At 45.2% G+C, this 19,253-nt stretch overlaps 1 protein-coding gene across 5 annotated transcripts in view; it reads right to left on the bottom strand.

Annotated features, from left to right (window-relative positions):
- Positions 1-359: 359 nt before the first annotated feature.
- The window catches only part of amd1 (adenosylmethionine decarboxylase 1), an 82,116-nt gene continuing 63,222 nt past the window's right edge, over positions 360-19,253 (bottom strand). For 3 of the 5 annotated variants that reach the window (XM_072500025.1, XM_072500028.1, XM_072500030.1), the window contains 6 exons: positions 13,724-13,766; positions 12,729-12,873; positions 12,547-12,639; positions 11,233-11,268; positions 10,513-10,668; positions 360-2,147 (listed from right to left, as the gene is read on the bottom strand). In XM_072500025.1, coding sequence (XP_072356126.1) covers positions 2,007-2,147; positions 10,513-10,668; positions 11,233-11,268; positions 12,547-12,639; positions 12,729-12,873; positions 13,724-13,766 — 614 coding nt within the window. In that variant the 3' untranslated portion in view covers positions 360-2,006. The remainder of the gene's footprint in view (positions 2,148-10,512; positions 10,669-11,232; positions 11,269-12,546; positions 12,640-12,728; positions 12,874-13,723; positions 13,767-19,253) is intronic. The other 2 variants (XM_072500027.1, XM_072500029.1) reach the window with 1 other exon arrangement.

The following is a 19,253-nucleotide window of genomic DNA, read 5'->3' as shown; positions in this document are numbered from 1 at the left end:
GTGACCACGCACTAGACCAATGGTCGTAACAGCATATCAGTTTCCTTCATTCGAGGGAATTCAGTAACATAACATTTTAAATAGTTTCAGTGCACTCGTAAGGTAAGTGTGGTGTTTATCATATATCTGCAAATGTAGAGTGTAAAAGTTCATCAATCCCTTAAGTGCAAAATAATTAAAATAACATCTCCAATTATTTGCTGAATGTGAAGATTTATCCCATTAAAGATATTTGGATTGTAATGCATCTTGACCGGTGGTATGATAATCCCTGAAAATGTTAATCATGTGTAAAAATATCCAGACTTTGTCCATGCGGGTGTTATAATTACTGAACAGACATGAATAAAATTGACAGATTCCATAAATCTCAATTTTATTGAAGCATCTTGTAGTACAGATAAAAGATTTCAGAACTCGAATTAAAATATTTTAAACAACTTGGCATAAAAGTTTTAATGGCGCCAAAATTTCCCCTTAACTGAACAGCACCAATGAGCAAAAATATTGTAATCCTTCGCAGTAGACACTAACCATCACAAATTAGATTTTTCTAAATTAGAGCAAGTGTTTTAGATGACTGCGACGTATAAAACAGCTCAAACCATAACCCAAATGGAATCTAACATTTTATAATTCAGGACATGTGGATGGGCTCACAACCTCTCAAGGTTGCACTTCTTGAATGTCTTTTTTTTTTTAAACTAAAAAAAAAATGATTGGTCCACAACAGAGCTCGCAGGCTTTATGATTATTTTTCAATTCTCTAAGTATCGACTGCAAATAAATTTTAATTTCTAAACTGGAATCTTATAATTAACCAAAATAAACGTGGCAAATATACCAGCCACTTCACCAACAACCAGATTTGTTTAAAGGTTTGAAACAATTTCAAGCAAACCAAAGTTACACTGTTCACACGATTATGGGACAAATGCCACATCATGTTCCTATGCATTCGTATTGAAACTCAGAAAAGCAAGTCAGGCCAAATCTCCAGAAAAATCAGTAGAAAGGGGCTAAAACCATCTTATTGTGATTTTCAGCACCAATAATTATACCCCATTTTACTGATTATGCCTCGTGGCCATGCCCGTTTCTATCTGTGCCCATACCATCTGAACATTTCTCCAACAATTTATTAACATATTAGTGTACTACCAAGTGACACAGCAGAAAATAGTCTTGGGATTGCTCTCAATATCTGAATAAAGGTCATTACTGCTTAAACTAAACTGATCTAGTACAATTCACACGCTACCTGTTCACCTTTAAATGGAGAATTCCAACAAAAAAATTTGGGGCGGGTGAACCCTGGCATGCTTAAAGTCGGATGTTCAACAGCCTTTCCACCAATTAATGTTTTTATTCAAATTAAATGGAATGTGCCAGATTCTGTCTGCTGGAAACAAAGTAGTTTTGGTTAAGAGATATCACACAAGAATCCCAACACAAAAATCTACCAGTCATATTAAAATTCTGATTAAACTCCTGACACGCTATCCAATGCAGCGTGGGCACCTGGGAAGTTGATCGTCAGCCAATAAAGACTTTCAAATTCTTTCTAGGACATTTGACAGTAAGGAAAACAAGTGAACAAACGGCTCTAAACAGGCCAGGGCTCACACCTAATGAGGACGAAAACCTTGTCTGTGGAGAATTTTTGGCGTCACCTGTAGAAAACCTACATACCGCACATTTCTAACTTTGCAAGTGTTATATAACTGTAAACAAAAAGCACTGAACTGCTCTACATGCACTTCAATATCACAGCAAGAATGACCTAGCATAACTAAACAGCGAAAAGAGCATTCATGCAAGATATCCAACTCTTTGTTACAAGAACGGTTACATTTAAAACTTGACACAATTCTATTATGGTTACATATAGGGCTGACAAAATTGATAAAATGGTGGCCGTGTGATGTTTGGCCCTTGCTACCCTGAACTAGAGGTAGGCCACCATTTACCTTGCACATTTTTTTACGTTTTTTCATCTTTGCTATTCAACTCTGCTGTCTCTGACAATTTTTGACATAACTGGAAAAAACAAAATTGTAATCATTGAACTGGGCACACTGGCAATCGAGGCGCTTGAATCCTTCAATTTTCTGCGGAGAAGAAAATGAACTGCGACATTTGGAGTTCTGGAATGAAAGAAAAAAGTGTTTTACAATAAAGGTGTGTCAGGCAACTTAGCTTCAATCACCCAAAACATTGGCCCGATTGATATCAAGTAAAGGTTCAATCGAAAAGAACACCATAGTGGTTGCATCAAAAGAGTTGGAAGTTACAAAAATGAACCAGAAATAGAGTGTAATAAACTGACAACTTGGATTTATTTCATTCATTCATGGAATGGACATCCTTACATGGACACTGAAGCTCTGAAGAAGTTGAACAAAAACAAGATGATGGTCAAGAAGCTTGAAAAGTATGATGCTTTCCTTGCCTTGGAGTCCCTTATTAAGCAGATTCCTTGTATTCTGGACCTTGGTCATGTAGTCATGTAAAATGGCTGCATTTCGATTAATCTGGCCAAAATCCGGTTTAAAACGGCTAACCCGAAAGAAGACACAAGCAGGCAGCTCCAGACAGTTTTGCATATTCGGCTCTGGGAAGGTAGCCCAGATCGATACTCAGGTCTATCAACAGCTCATCAACCCAGGTATCCGCAGTTGCATTCAGGACTGTTTACACCTAATCTACTCAGACATCCAGTTAAATCGGCTATCCCCGGGAACAATTGCAACATATTAGCAATTGAATACCGGGCCAGACCTGTCGGCGCCTGCAGTGGCCGAAACAAAGACAGGTGAGCGACCACCCCCCGATCGAGGAATCGCCTCACCATTGGACACATCGACCCCAGAGACTGGGGACAGAATCCAATCACTTGGGACTCAGGATCAAGGGCCGCCCTGGGAGGCGGGAAGCCCGTGGGCCCTATAAAAGTAAAGGTCCAAGTTCAGATCTCTCTCTCTCATCTTCGCCTGCTCAAGACCTTCGGAAGACCAGCCACCGGTAGCAGTAAGTGTGAATCCAACGATCGCTATCCGGTAGAGACACCTAGCCACTGACCTGTAGCAGCCTTTTGAATCCCGCGGGCCAGATTTGATTGGACAAGCCATTCGTTTCCCTGACCTGGTGGGCTCTTCCTAAGTTAAGTATTGGCCAGTAGTGATAGGTTTGTTATATAAATACGTTTGTTATATAAATAGTATTAGGGTATTAATATTGCTTGTTGTATATAATAAATGACCGTTGTTTTAATCCTTACTAAGCGGTGTGCTGTGTTATTAATCATAACCTAAACTTGAACCACGTGGCGGTATCATAAAGATACCTGGCGACTCATGAGCAAAGGTGACCGAAACAGAGCAAATAGAATAAAGCTAGAAAGAGCAACAGTCTCAACAAGGCTGGCAAATGCTCCGCTCTCCTCACGCACAATGAGAACATGCTAACCAAAGTGGATAAAGTCAAATCGACCATCAAGTTCCAGATGAAAAGGTGCTGCGTTTGGCAGTCGCAGTGGGCAATGACTGAAGAGGAACTGGTTTACATCATGCATTAGGACCTGGTTTACATCATGCATTTGGCCATCATCTTCCTGGTCTCACTGCTGAAGAACCTGCTTCAAGAACATCACCATCATACACATGCCAAAGAACCAGACTAAACTACTACTGCCCGGTGGCCTTGACATCTACCATGAAGTGCTTCGAGAGGTTGGTCATAAGACCGTAAGACATAGGAACAGAATTAGGCCACTCGGCCCATCAAGTATGCTCCGCCATTCAATCATGGCTGATATTTTTCTCATCCCCCTTCTCCCCATAACCCCTGATTAATCTATCTCTGTCTTAAAGACACTCGCTGATTTGGCCTTTACAGCCTTATCGCCATCTGGGATGGCCACTTTCAGAACACAAAATGGACACTCTCAGAGACTATAGGGACAATACTAAGCAACAAGCAGGCACAGAGCCTGAATGTGTGTTTGGAAAGTAGTCAGCAGACGGAATCGAAACTCTGGGTCGATTAACATATTGATGGCCCATCTCCGAGGAACAAAGGACTAATAATCAGGTAGCCGATACTGTCGCAGACATTCCAGCGCCAGTACCCCAACCGAAAGACACAAACAAAGCAAGGCCAACGGCCACCGAGGACACGCCCAGCCATCAGGGCACCCACCCCTTTATTGGTTTAGATCGATGACAATGATCAAAAAGCTGCCCAATTAATTGGGACCAAGTTTAAGGCCCGTCTAAAAGCACACGAAGTCCCTCCAAGTATAAGAAGGAACCCCCACGAGATTCAGCCTCTTGGATTTGGCTCTCAAGCGGAGAGACCCATCCACCAGCATCACCAGAAGCAAGTAAGTTCAAGGTCAATGCTCGCTACCAGACGGACGACCTTAGCTGTTCTCCTGTTATCTCTTCAAACCCAATAGCCTCAGATCCGAACAACGGCCATTGTTCCTCTGACCTAAGTGGGCACCCGAAGTTAAGTATAGGTGTTAGTGATAGAGATAGTTTAGTTTGTAGTATTATCGTGCATGAGTAGATCTTACTGTGTGTAAATAAATAGTATTGACTTTGAACTAACTAACTGGTGCATTGGCTCTTTGATCGGTATTCGGGTTGAACCTTGTGGCGGTATCGAGGGATACCTGGCGACTCTGAAAGTATACTCATAATTAGGATTAAGAAAGGCGACCATATTGACTGCTATATTTATAGCAAGTAAACAGAGCAACTGCCTTCTGCAGCAAAGAGTTCCACAGATTCACCACCCTCTGGCTGAAGAAATTCCTCCTCATCTCTGTTTTAAAGGATCGTCCCTTTCGTCTGAGATTGTGTCCTCTGTTTCTAGTTTTTCCTGCAAGTGGAAACATCCTCTCCACGTCCACTCTATCCAGGCCTCACAGTATCCTGTAAATTTCAATAAGATCCCCCCTCATCCTTCTAAACTCCAAAGAATACAGACCCAGAGTCCTCAACAATTCATGAGACACATCAACTCCATATTCGCAGAATGCCTTGATCCACTGCAATTCTCATACCGCCACAACCGGTCCACAGCAGATGCTATCTCCCTGGCTCTACGCTCATCACTGGAGCATCTCTTCAACAAGGACTCCTACGTCAGACTCCTATTGTGACTACAGCTCAGCCTTAATCCCAGCCAGGCTCACATCTAAACTCCAAAACCTAGGACTTAGCTCCACCCTCTGCAACTGGATCCACAACTTCCTGACCCATAGACCAGAATCAGTAAAGATAAACAACACCTCCTCCACGATAGTCCTTAATACCGCAGCCACGCAAGGGTGAGTACTTAGCATCCTAATATACTCCCTATACATACACGAGTGTGCAAAGTTTGGCTCCAACTCCATCTACAAGTTTGCTGACGACTTGATGATAGTGGGTCAGATCTCAAACAACGATGAGTCAGAATACAAGAAGGAGGTAGCGAGCCTAGTGGAGTGGTTTAACCACAATAATTGCTCTCTCAACGTCAGTAAAACTAAAGAGCTGATCATGGACTTCAGGAAGCAAAGTATTATACGCACCCGTCTGCATCAACGGGGCCCAAGGAGGAGATGGTTGACAGCTTCAAATTCCTAGGTGTGCACATCACCAACAATCTGCACACAGGACAACTGTACACAGAACAATACTTTTCACTATACCTCGGTACACGTGACAATAAATCTAAATCTAGAATGTGCATCAAGAGCAATATGGGTAAGCTGCAGCGCCTCTACTGAGTGCACTGTGCTGTTGTATATTTTAAAGAAATCATTTTACAGCAAAATAAAATTATCTAAAAAAAAAAATTATGTCCAATCTTTTTCTCCAATTAAGGTGCAATTTAGCATGGCTAATTCATCTGACCTACACATCTTTTTGGATTGTGGGTGTGAGACCCACGCAGGCACTGGGAGAATGGGCAAACTCCACACGGACAGTGACCCGGGGCCGGGATCGAACCCAGGTCCTTGGCGCCGTGAGGCCGAAGTGCTAACCACTGTGCCACCGTGCTGCCCAACAAAATGGGGACATAACTGGTAAACACAGCATTTATTGTCCATCCCTAATTGCGCTTAAGGTAGTGGAGTCACCTTCTTGAACTGCTCCATGATGTATATAGTGTAGGTACACCCAGAGTGCTGTTAGGGAGGGAGTTGCAGGCTTTTGACCCAACAGCGAAGGTACCATATAGTTCCAAGACAGGGTGGAATGTGGCTTGGATAAGGAACTTGCAGGCATTGCTGTTTCAATGTGCCCGCTGCCCATGTTATTCTAGGTGGTAACTGTCACTTGTTTGGAAGGTGCTGTTGCAGGAACCTTGCGTTGCTGCAGTGCATTGTGTATATGGTACACACACACACAGACCAGTCAGTGGTGGAGAGCGTGAATGCTTAAGGTGGTGGATGGGGTGCCGATCAAGCACATGGGTGTACCCATGAAATAGTGTGGCGACTAGGGGATTTTCACAGCAACTTCATTGCAGTGTTAATGTAAGCCTTCTTGTGGCACTAATAAAGATTATTATTATTCTGGATAGTGTTCCGCTGCTCCAGTCTTGAAGGAGCTGTACTCATCCAGGCAAGTGAAGACTCTTCCAACAAACTCCTGACTTATGCCTTGTAAATGGTGGTCAGGCTTTGCGAATCAGGAAATGAATTACTCACTAAAGGATCCCAAGTTTCTGACCTGCTCCTGTGTTACAGTTTTTACAGATTTTTTGGTCAATGGTACCATTACAGGATTGGTGGTGGTGGTGGTGGTGGTGGTGGTGGTGGGGATTTCAACAAAGTGAATGTCAAGGGGAGATAGATGATAGATAAGAGTTCTGAAGAAGTCATACTGGAACACTACGCTCAACACCACTCCTTTGACTTCCTGTTCTTCCAAACATCGCTCCTCCACATATCCACCGACTTGCAACAACCTACAAAATAAGGTCGATGTGGACTTCAACGCAAATTCCACCTGGACAAATGAATGGGAATCAAATACCTGGTCTCAAACCTAACCCAACAGCTGCCTGGTCCCAACCTTCCATGGAAAGAATTCAGGTTCAGGACTGGCCAGGGTCCCTGCTTGGCCAACCTCAAAAGATGGGCCATTAATGCCAGCCCCCTATGTGCCTGTGTGAGAGAGCAAACTATGCACCACATCATTGAAGAACGTCCAGTGGAGGCCTATCCACACAACACAGGAGGACAAGAAACTGCTTGGCTTAGGGACTTTACATTCGCTCAACAAATTGGACTCCAAATATTGGTTTCTGTCCACTGATACTGCCAGACCTGCTGAAATTTTCCAGCATACTCTTTATACCAGCTCGTACCAGCCTCCCCGAACAGGCGCCGGAATGTGGCGACTAGGGGCTTTTCACAGTAACTTCATTTGAAGCCGACTTGTGACAATAAGCGATTTTCATTTCATTTCTACTTTAGATCTCCATCATCTGAGTTTGCTGTCAATTTGGCTAGATTTGCCCTTCTGTGAAGTGATCATTGCCAGGCACTTGGGGATCAAACGTTACTTGCCACGCATCAGTCCAAGCCTGAAGGTTGCTGGTCTTGCTGCATTTGGGCAAAGGCTGCTTCATTATCTGAGGAATTGCAACACCCTGTACTGAATGGAAATCCTCAGTTCTGACCTCATGATGGAGGGAAGGTCATCGATGAAGCACTGAAGATGGTTTAGCCTCAAATTGTTCCCCGAGGATTTCCTGGAGCAGCATCCTGGAACGGAGCTGATTGGCCTCCAACAAACACAATCACCTTCCTTTGTGCTAGGTTTGGTTCCAACCAGTGGAGAGCTACCCGAAAAACCATTCCCACGGACTTGAATTTTGATGGGGCTATTTTAAATTAAGGGGCTCTTTGAAATCAAGGGCAGTCACTCTCGTTTCAGCGCTGGGATTGAGCTCTTTTGTATATGCTTGAACCAAGACTGTAACTTGACCTGGTGTCAAGTGGCTGTGGCAAATCCCAAACTGATCAAGTTACTTTTGTCCAAGTTCTGTTTGATAGCATTGCTGACGACAGGTTTGGATAGGGCTGACCACAAGTTTGGATAGGACAGACGAGGAAAAACAGTTCCCATCAATTGGTGGTAAAAGAGATTGGGGACACAGATGGAAGGTTTGGGGCAAAAGATGAAGGAGCTACATGAACCCAGCTACAGCGTTAAGCAAGGAACAAGGAACAAGCAGTTTATAAAATCCAGAGATTTCCTAAAATGCAGGAGGCCATTTGGCCCATCATGTCTGCACTGACCCTCCGATAGAGCAGCTTACCTAGGTCCATTCCCCCACCTATCCTGCACATCTTTAGACACGAAGGGACAGTTTAGCATGGCCAATCTTTTTTTAGAATCCCTACAGAGCAGGAGGCCATTATGGCCCATCGAGTCTGCATCGATCCACTTCGCCCTATCTCCGTAACCCAACCTGCACATCCCTGGACACTAAGGGGTAATTTAGCATGGCCAATCCACCTAACCTATACATCTTTGGACTAAGGGAGGAACCCTCACACACAGGCAGGGGGACAACGTACAAACTTCACACAGACAGTCACCCAAGGCTGAACCCCTGTCCCTGGCATTGTGAAGCAACAGTGCTGCCCAGTGTGCCACCCTTACCCAATCCACTTAACCTGCACATTTTTGCGCTGTAGGAGTGTGGTGGTATGTATTAGGGGTAGTACGGTACCTGTGAAGCCGAGAGGCTATTGGCTGAGTAATTGTTGCGTTACAATGAGGAAACTGGAGTACCTCGAGGAACCAGGCAGCCATAGGTCCAAATGCAAATAGCTGGTTTGTGATGCAGAACAAGGCCAGCAGCCTGGGTTCAATTCCCGTACCAGCTGAGAATTCGGAATTCTTCCTGTGTACCCGAACAGGCGCCGGAATGTGGTGACTTCATTGCTGTTAATGTAAGCCTACTTGCGACAGTAAAAAGATTATTATCTTCCGACTCCCCAGAGCCTGTCCATTATCTACAAGGCACAAGTCAGGAGTAAAATGGAATATTTCCACTTGTCTGGATGAGTGCAGCTCCAATTACACTCAAGAAGCTTGACACCATCCAGGACAAAGCAACCGCTTGATCAGCACCCTCTCTACCACTCTAAAAATCCACTCCCTCCCACCAACACACGATGGCAGCAATGTGTACCATCCACAAGACAACTGCAGCAACTCACCAAGTTTCTTTCGTCAGCACCTTCCAAACCTCATACCTCTACCATGGCCCCCACAGCCTTCTGGAGCATAAAGTCACCAAGTGTTTTTAAGACAGATATATATAGGGAATCAGGGGTTGTGGGGAGAAAGCAGGAGAATGCGGATGTGAAACATAACAACCATGATTGAATGGCAGAGCAGACTCGATGAGCCGAATGGCCTAATTCTGCTCCTATGTCTTAAGGTCCTAGAAGGAGATGGGCAGCAGATGCATGGGAACACTATCGCCTGCAAGTTTCTCACCAAGCCACACACCACCCTGGCTTTGAACTATATCACCATTCTTTCATCATCTCCGGCCAAATTTCTGGAACCTCCTTCCTAATAACTGTGGATTTACCTACATCACATGCTTCCACCTACTCTGTAACGGTTCAAGACCCACTAAGGGTAATTAGGGATGGACAATAAATCCTGCCCTGGCCAGTGACCCCCACATCTGGTGTACAAATAAATAAAATTAACAAGATGGGAGTTTCATGGTCATCGCCAGTGAGACTTGTTTTTTTTAATCCCAGATTGATTTAATTGAACTTAAATTCCCCCAGCTTTTGTATTAGGATTTGAACTGAAGGCTCCGAATCACTAGTCTAGGAACATTACACTTTTACAGATGTTGCTGTGAAGTTTTTAAACTTGTCAGAACTTCAAAATTCTGAACATTTCACCAACTCAGATGTTTGCAGAAAGCAGTTATTTGGAAGAATAACTTTGCTTAAGCTCTGCTTAAGAATAATGCCTTCATTCTTGGGATACGAGTGTCACTGGGAAGATCAGCAATTCAATGCAACCGAATGGTTTGCTCGGCCACTTCAGAGAGCAGCTGAGAGGTAGCCACATTGGCGTTGGTCTGTACATCACATAAACTAGACTTGGTAGAGACAGCAGGCATGATTGAACTAGCTGTAATTTTGTCTACAGCGACCCAACAGCTTCAATGTCACTTACACTGACATAGCTTTTTACTTTCAGATTAAGAATAATAAGTGATGTCAAACTCTCAGACTGCCATGCTGGGATTCGACCGTACATAGTCAAGTGCAAAAAACATGAGGACACCCCCCAGTCTTCTTCCAACAAAAGTTCATCTATCTGAAACCTTTGTTTTCTCTCGGCACAGATGCTGGCAGCCTGCTGAGCACTTCCTGCGTTTTTTGATATTATCGCAGATTCCTAGCATGCAGCAGCTTGATGTTATACCAACTTAGTTTTACAACAAGACCTAGAATCTCACCTGGTTAACAAAAAGGGTTGTGACAAATTTCCCTGGCTTGAAGACATCTACAACTTTTTTGATTAGATCGTCGTAGGAGGTCTGCGCCAAGTTAGTCTCAAAACTAACATAGGAGAAGTCTGGTTCTGGGGTGATGTGAATTGTCCAGTAAGTCCCCTAAAAAGATAAAGCAAGATTACAGCATTTAATGACTTGTTTCAGCTGTCTTTGGTGCTTCCATAGCAGAGATTCCAAAGCCAAAGCTAAATGTTTCTCCATTATCAATACGTCATTATGCCATGCTTCGATCAGTGGTCCTGAAATGCACACGACATGCCGAGTGAAATTTAAAACCTGCTCGGGAAGGGCATAGGGAGGGGGCAGGGAAAACAGATTGCAACACATGTCAATATTTCGACCAGATCCCAAACTGAATATTCCTGTTTTTCTTTCAGGAATTAGAGATCTCCAAATCTTCATGTGGGAAATAATAAAAACATTCCATTTATACACACCTGATAAGTTCAGCCAGCTAAGACGTTAAAAACAGAAACATTAAAGATGTTGCAAAGAAGAGTCTATGCAGTGGAACTCAAACCAGCTTTCAGCATAGGTGGCCAAGCTCTCCCTGTTTGAGGGAGGGAGAAGAGTGAAGGAATCAGGAGCTACTATTTAGATTAAAAGGTGTTAGCATTCTTGGGTTAATCCAGGAGATCCGAGAGGTAAATCTATTTAAAGTACCTGCCCTGTAGCTTCAAAGAGAAAGATCCTTCCAATCTAGGAAAATAAATTAAATTATGGTAGGATAGACAAAGTTAGAGCACTGTACACTGCAGCCAAGTAGGATTTTAGCATTCAGGCAAGGCACATCTTGTGATTGAGCAGGCCATTTTGTAGCTGTACCATCCACAAGATCAGGAAACATAAGGTGTGAATGTTCATTTACTTTGAAGTTCAGTAAATCATAATCTAAATAAACAAACGGTTTTAATTTGTAATACGCAACTGCTGCTCGCAGCACACGATAAACCTCAAGTTTCTGATGGACTGCAAGCTGAAATAAATTTAAGAATGATCAGACTAGGCTCGAACAATTTGCATTTATAAAAGTAGGGAACTTCCGAAAATGAAATTCCAAAAATTGGTCAAGTATGTAAACCTTGGGGCGGCATGGCGGCGCAATGGTTAGCACTGCTGCCGACGGGGCTGAGGACTCGCGTTCGATCCCAGCCCCGGTCCGTGTGGAGTTTGCACATTCTCCCCATGTCTGCGTGGGTCTCACCCCCACAGCCCAAAGATGTGCGGGGTAGGTGGACTGGCCACAATAAATTGCTCCTTAATTGGAAAAAAATAATTGGGTAGTCTAAATTTAGTTTTAAAAAAGTATGTAAACCTCGAACAGATTACACAGCACATCTAAAGGCAGCCTCAGCTCACTTCATTGAGATGTGCATAAGTAATCGTTATTGATCTTCACTGAATGCATCGCTCTTAACCAAAAGACACATCACCACTGATTCTCATTAATCAATGCTGGCAACCTTTGAGTGCTTATACGATAATCCAAGGCAAACTCATGACCTGGTAATGCCATCTGCCACTCTGGCAAGGAAGTATATACAATAGCCACCTGAAAAAGATAAAGGACCAAACCACTGATTACCTTTGCCTCATATTCGATTTCCCACTCCACCCAAGTCAAAGAGGAACAGATAATCAGAAACCGGACTTCAGTCAATACCAGTTTTGGTCCACCAGAGGTGACTGTTTCCCAGTATTCACCTTCCTGTACAATCATTCCACACCGATTACATCCAGAAGGAGAGCTCACAGCTTCTCTTATTTTGGATGAATCCACCTTATTTATAAAAAAATTGAACTAAAAGCAGATATTTTTAATCCTTCAGCTATACAAGTTATTAGTCCTGGAAACAAAAACATAACCTATCTTTGCAGCAGTGCACCCCCACTCAGGAGCTGTACTGATTGATGGCCAACTTAGACAGCCCTGCCTTGGCATCTCACTGTACGGTTAAAGACAGGGCACAAACTTACATCCACTTTCATTCCGTTCATCGAATACCCACAAGGATCGAACAATGTGGCATCAATGACTGAACCTGGTATCAGGTCACGAATTCCACTCATCTTAAAAAAAAAAAGACACCATGTTTAAAACTTCATAATTTTTTATAAACAATTTATTTTTACACTTTACAAGTTAATTTAGTACTTACTCGAGTGACATCATTTACAGTAACACCATCTTTCATGAAGAACTGGTCCATGACAGCTGGATCAAGCTCGCTCATCAGAATTTCAAGTGTCTGATCCGGCTGTTTGATCCCACTATCCTCTGGCACATCCAGAGTGTAAAGATACCTGGATCAAACAAAGGACAATATTTGCACGAATGAACCGTCACCCTTAAAATTACACAACTGATTTCTGTACATTGCAAAATGAACTTCTTATGACACAATAATGAAGCTCCCAATTAGACCACAACTGATTTGTCCTCAGCGCCGTCAGCAGCAGTGCTAACCATTGCGCCGCCATGCCGCCCCAAGGTTTACATACTTGACCAATTTTTGGAATTTCATTTTCAGAAGTTCCCTACTTTTAAAAATGCAAATTGTTCGGGCCTAATCTGATCATTCTTAAATTTATTTCAGCTTACAGTCCATCCAGAATGAAGTGTGACTGTGATTATCGCCTGGTTGTTAGTAATGGACTGACTTCCAACACCAAGTCAGAAAAATTTAAATTAGAATTCTGAGGCGCAATAAAACTATCAGTTTACATTAGGCTGGGTACAGTCTGTGCTCTCCTGTAACTAACCGAGGGTTAATTCACTTCACATCAAAATAACCAAAGGAGCTCAGAATTCCATATTTTGATTATTGCTAAAATTGTTCTTGTGCTGTTATTTCCTTTGCTCTGATGGCATTTCTCGGAAACATCTCAGATGGACATACGAATTAGGAGGAGCAGCCCACCCGGTCCTTCGAGTCTGCTCCGCCATTCAATAAGTTTGTAGCTGATCTGATGGCAACTTCAACCCCACATTCCTGCCTACCCCTGATAACCTTTCACCCCCTTGTTAACCAACAATCTATCCAGCTCTGCCTTAAAAATATTCTTGATTCGGGTAAAACAATTGTGGTAAAAGGTAAAGACAGAAGCATTAGATCCATGTTCATAAGAAATTTGCAAAAACAAAGCATCTTACCAGCAATCAGAATTCATACGTCCCATGCAATAGGCCGCCCCATCTGGTATTGAATAAAAATTTCCAGTTAGAGACCATCTCACGACTATAATCTTGGATTTTCAACTTCAAAAACAAGCAAACTACTTTGCCGATTACTCTGAACTGGAACACGAAGCAAGATTCGCATGTGGTTGCAAGTTACCTCAAGATTTTCCATTTTGGAAGCAGGCAGGAATTGAAGAAATAGACTATAGAAGTCTCAACTACTGCCAGTTTGAAAAGGAAAATACCGAAGATGCTGAAAATAATAAGAAACCGCAGAAAATGCTGGAAATATCTGAAGAGTGAAAGGTCTGTGACCTTTCATCAGAATGGACCTGAAAATTTAACAGCTTTTCTCTTCACAAATGTTGCCTGACCTGCTGGGTATTTCCAGCCTTTTCTGTTTTTATTGCAAGTTCTCTTCCTTGGAAATAAACTGATGAAAGGAAATCCAAAACAGATTTGGACAATCTTATGAGTTCAAATCTGGAAGGCGGGGGGAGGATACAATTAGGGTCGATGGAAGTTATAGTCAGACAATGACCTTTAATTTCTGTGTTTAATTTTTGGATAAAATCCCCTTCTGCTGGCAACAGCAACCAAATATGAACTCATTTCTGGCATACATGGGCCGATAGTACAAAACTGTCTCTAAATCTGCCCCGTTCCTCAGTATCTCACCGGTCCAAGCTTGGAGGACCGAAGGGCCTGTTTCTGTGCTGTATTGTTCTTTGTTCTATCTCTCACAGACCACCGGATGTTTGGTGGGGAAAATGGGAAAAATGTCATCCTGGTAAAGGGCAAGGTCAACTCGGCATTGATTCATGCTATTTCTGACGTAATATTTGACTAATCCTTGAACCTCACTATCCCCACACCCAACCCCTTTCCTCTCCAAAGACCTTGAGCACATTGCCACCTTCTAAATCCATGCTGACCTTTCCCAAAACTAATTTCCCCAATCAGTTTTTGCCTCCGTTACTGAATCAAAACATCTCTCAATAAATTGCACCCTATGCCATTGTGACAAAGGCAAACCGTCCCTCCTTTTCCTTCTCTTTTTAAAAAATAAATATTTTATTGAAAATTTTTGGCCAACCATCACAGTACATTGTGTATCCTTTAAACAGTAATATCACAATATAAATAACAATGGCCAGTTTTATAAACAAGAAATAAATAATATATAAACAAAAACAGAACTAAATGGCAAGTGCCTTGTCCCAGATAAATATTCTCCAAAAATATGTTTTAACAGTCCAATATACAATTATCTATAACAACAACCTATACATATTATACTTATATACTTATATCTTAACATCGCTGAGAATCCCTCTGTTCCCCCCCCCCCCCCCCCCCCCCCCCCCGGGTTGCTGCTGCTGTCTTTTTCTTTTCCACTCCCTCTTTCTGTGAGGTATTCGACGAACGGTTGCCACCGCCTGGTGAACCCTTGAGCCGATCCCCTTAGGACTAACTTAATCCGTTCCAGCTTTATAAACCCTGCCATATCATTTATCCAGGTCTCCACACCCGGGGGCTTGGCTTCCTTCCACATCAACAGTATCCTGCGCCGGGCTACTAGGGACGCAAAGGCCAAAACATCAGCCTCTTTTGCCTCCTGCACTCCCGGCTCTTCTGCAACCCCCAAATCTAGCCAACCCCCAGCTTGGTTCGACCTGGACCCCCACCACCTTCGAAAACACCTTTGTCACCCCCACCCAAAACCCCTGTAGTGCCGGACATGACCAGAACATGTGGGTGTGATTCGCTGGGCTTCTCGAGCATCTCGCACACCTATCCTCTACTCCAAAAAATTTACTGAGCCGTGCTCCTGTCATATGCGCCCTGTGTAACACCTTAAATTGTATCAGGCTTAGCCTGGCACACGAGGACGATGAGTTTACCCTACTTAGGGCATCAGCCCACAGCCCCTCCTCAATCTCCACCCCCAGCTCTTCTTCCCATTTCCCTTTCAGCTCATCTACCCCTCATCCCTCATTTCCCTACATATGTCTGATACCTTACCGTCCCCCACCCATGTCTTTGAGATCACTCTGTCCTGCACCTCCTGCGTCGGAAGCTGCGGGAATTCCCTCACCTGTTGCCTCGCAAAAGCCCTCAGTTGCATACACCGGAATGCATTCCCTTGGGGCAACCCATATTTTTCGGTCAGCGCTCCCAGACTTGCAAACGTCCCATCTACAAACAGATCTCTCAATTGTGTTACTCCTGCCCTTTGCCATGTTCCAAATCCCCCATCCATTCTCCCCGGAGAAAACCTATGATTATTTCTTATCGGGGACCACACCGAGGCTCCCGTCTTTCCCCTATGCCGTCTCCATTGCCCCCAAATTTTCAGAGTAGCCACCACCACCGGGCTTGTGTATTTCTTCGGTGAGAACGGCAACGGCGCCGTCACCATGGCTTGTAGGCAAGTCCCCCTACAGGACGCCTTCTCCAATCTCTTCCACGCCGCTCCCTCCTCTTCTCCCATCCACTTACATACCATTGAGATGTTGGCGGCCCAGTAGTACTCACTCAGGCTCGGTAGCGCCAGCCCCCCCCTATCCCTACTACGCTGCAAAAATCCCTTCCTCACTCTCGGGGTCTTCCCGGCCCACACAAAACTCATGATACTCTTCTCAATCCTTTTGAAAAAAGCCTTCGTGATCACCACCGGGAGGCACTGAAACACAAAGAGGAATCTCGGGAGGACCACCATTTTAACCGCTTGTACACTCCCTGCCAGTGACAGGGATACCATGTCCCATCTCTTGAAGTCTTCCTCCATCTGTTCCACCAACCGCGTTAAATTTAACCTATGCAATGTACCCCAATTCTTGGCTATCTGGATCCCCAAGTAGCGAAAGTCCCTTGTTACCTTCCTCAGCGGTAAGTCCTCTATTTCTCTGCTCTGCTCCCCTGGATGCACCACAAACAGCTCACTTTTCCCCATGTTCAGCTTATATCCTGAAAATTCTCCAAACTCCCCAAGTATCCGCATTATCTCTGGCATCCCCTCCACCGGCTCCACCACATACACCAATAAATCGTCCGCGTAAAGAGATACCCGGTGTTCCTCTCCTCCCCTGAGTACTCCCCTCCACTTCCTGGAACCCCTCAATGCTATTGCCAGGGGCTCAATCGCCAGTGCAAACAGTAACGGGGACAGAGGACATCCCTGCCTCGTCCCTCTATGGAGCCGAAAATACGCAGACCCCCGTCCATTCGTGACCACGCTCGCCATCGGGGCCCTATACAGCAGCTGTACCCATCTAATATACTCATCTCCAAAGCCAAATCTCCTCAACACCTCCCACAAATAATCCCACTCCACTCTATCCAATGCTTTCTCGGAATCCATCGCCACCACTATCTCCGCTTCCCCCTCTGGTGGGGGCATCATCATTACCCTTAGCTGCCTCCGTATATTCGTATTCAGCTGTCTCCCCTTCACAAACCCAGTTTGGTCTTCATGGACTACCCCCGGGACACAATCCTCTATCCTCATTGCCATTACCTTGGTCAGAATCTTAGCGTCTACATTTAGGAGGGAAATTGCAGCGGGTCTTTTTCCTTCTTTAGGAGAAGCGATATCGTTTCCTCCGACATAGTCGGGGGCAGCTGTCCCCTTTCCTTCGCCTCATTAAAAGGTTCTCATCAGTATCGGGGCAAGCAAGTCCACATATTTCCTATAAAATTCGACTGGAAATCCATCCGGTCCCGGTGCCTTCCCCGCCTGCATACTCCTAATTCCTTTCACTACTTCCTCTATCTCGATCTGTGCTCCCAGTCCCACCCTCTCCTGCTCCTCCACCTTAGGAAATTCCAGCCGGTCCAGGAAGCACATCATTCTCTCCTTCCCATCCAGGGGCCGAGCTTCGAATAATCTTTTATAGAATGCCTTGAACACTCCATTCACTCTCTCCGCTCTATCTCTCCTTCCTCATCCCCCCTATTTCCCTCGCTGCTCCCCTTTTCCTCAATTGATGGGCCAGCAACCTGCTCGCCTTCTCCCCATACTCATACTGTACACCCTGTGCCTTCCTCCACTGTGCTTCTGCAGTACCCGTTGTCAGCAAGTCAAATACTACGTGTAGCCTTTGCCTTTCCCTGTACAGTCCCTCCTCCGGTGCCTCCGCATATTGCCTGTCCACCCTCAGAAGTTCTTGCAGCAACCGCTCCCGTTCCCTACTCTCCTGCTTTCCTTTATGTGCCCTTATTGATATCAGCTCCCCTCTAACCACTGCCTTCAGCGCCTCCCAGACCACTCCCACCTGGACCTCCCCGTTATCATTGAGTTCCAAGTATTTTTCAATGCACCCCCTCGCCCTTAGATACACCCCTTCATCTGCCATTAGTCCCATGTCCATTCTCCAGGGTGGGCGCCCTCCTGTTTCCTCCCCTATCTCCAAGTCTACTCAATGTGGAGCGTGATCCGAAATGGCTGTAGCCGTATACTCCGTCCCCCTCACCTTCGGGATCAACGCCCTTCCCAAAACAAAAAAGTCTATTCGCGAATAAACTTTGTGGACATAGGAGAAAAACGAAAACTCCTTACTCCTAGGTCTGCTAAATCTCCACGGGTCTACTCCTCCCATCTGCTCCATAAAATCTTTAAGCACCTTGGCTGCAGCCGGCCTCCTTCCAGTCCTGGATCTCGACCTGTCCAGCCCTGGCTCCAGCACCGTATTAAAATCTCCCCCCATTACCAACTTTCCCACCTCTAGGTCCGCGGAGGATGCGTCCTAGCATGCGCCTCATAAAATTGGCATCATCCCAGTTCGGGGCATATACGTTTACCAAGACCACCGCCTCCCCCTGTAATTTGCCACTCACCATCACGTATCTGCCCCCGCTATCCGCCACTATGGTCTTTGCCTCAAACATAACCCGCTTCCCCACTAGTATAGCCACCCCCCTGTTTTTCGCATCTAGCCCCGAATGAAACACCTGCCCCACCCATCCTTTGCGTAGTCTAACCTGGTCTATAAGCTTCAAGTGCGTCTCTTGTAACATAACCACGTCTGCCTTAAGTTTCTTAAGGTGTGCGAGTACTCGTGCCCTCTTTATCGGCCCATTCCACATGATCAACCGGGTTGGGGGCTTTTTACCCCCCCCCCCCCCCGTGTCGATTAGCCAGCCCCTTCCAGCTCCTCACCCGGTTCCCACGCAGCTGTGTCCCCCCCAGGCGGCGCCCCCCCCGCCCACCCCACCCCATTCCAGCTCCCCCCTCTCCCCAGCAGCAGCAACCCAGTAACTCCCCCCTCCCCCCCCCCCCCCGCTAGATCCCCCACTAGCGTAGTTACACCTCCCATGTTGCTCCCAGAAGTCAGCAAACTCTGGCCGACCTCGGCTTCCCCCCCCGTGACCTCGGCTCGCACCGTGCGACGCTCCTTCCTTCCTGCTTCCCTATTCCCGCCATGATTATCATAGCGCGGGAGCAAAGCCCGCGCTTCCCTTTTGGCCCCGCCCCCCATGGCCAACGCCCCATCTCCTCCAC

Source organism: Scyliorhinus torazame, chromosome 4, assembly GCF_047496885.1.
Source record: "Scyliorhinus torazame isolate Kashiwa2021f chromosome 4, sScyTor2.1, whole genome shotgun sequence".
NCBI classification, from domain to species: Eukaryota; Metazoa; Chordata; class Chondrichthyes; order Carcharhiniformes; family Scyliorhinidae; genus Scyliorhinus; species Scyliorhinus torazame.
Note: the sequence above shows the minus strand (reverse complement) of the source record. Positions and strands in the feature narration are given on the sequence as shown.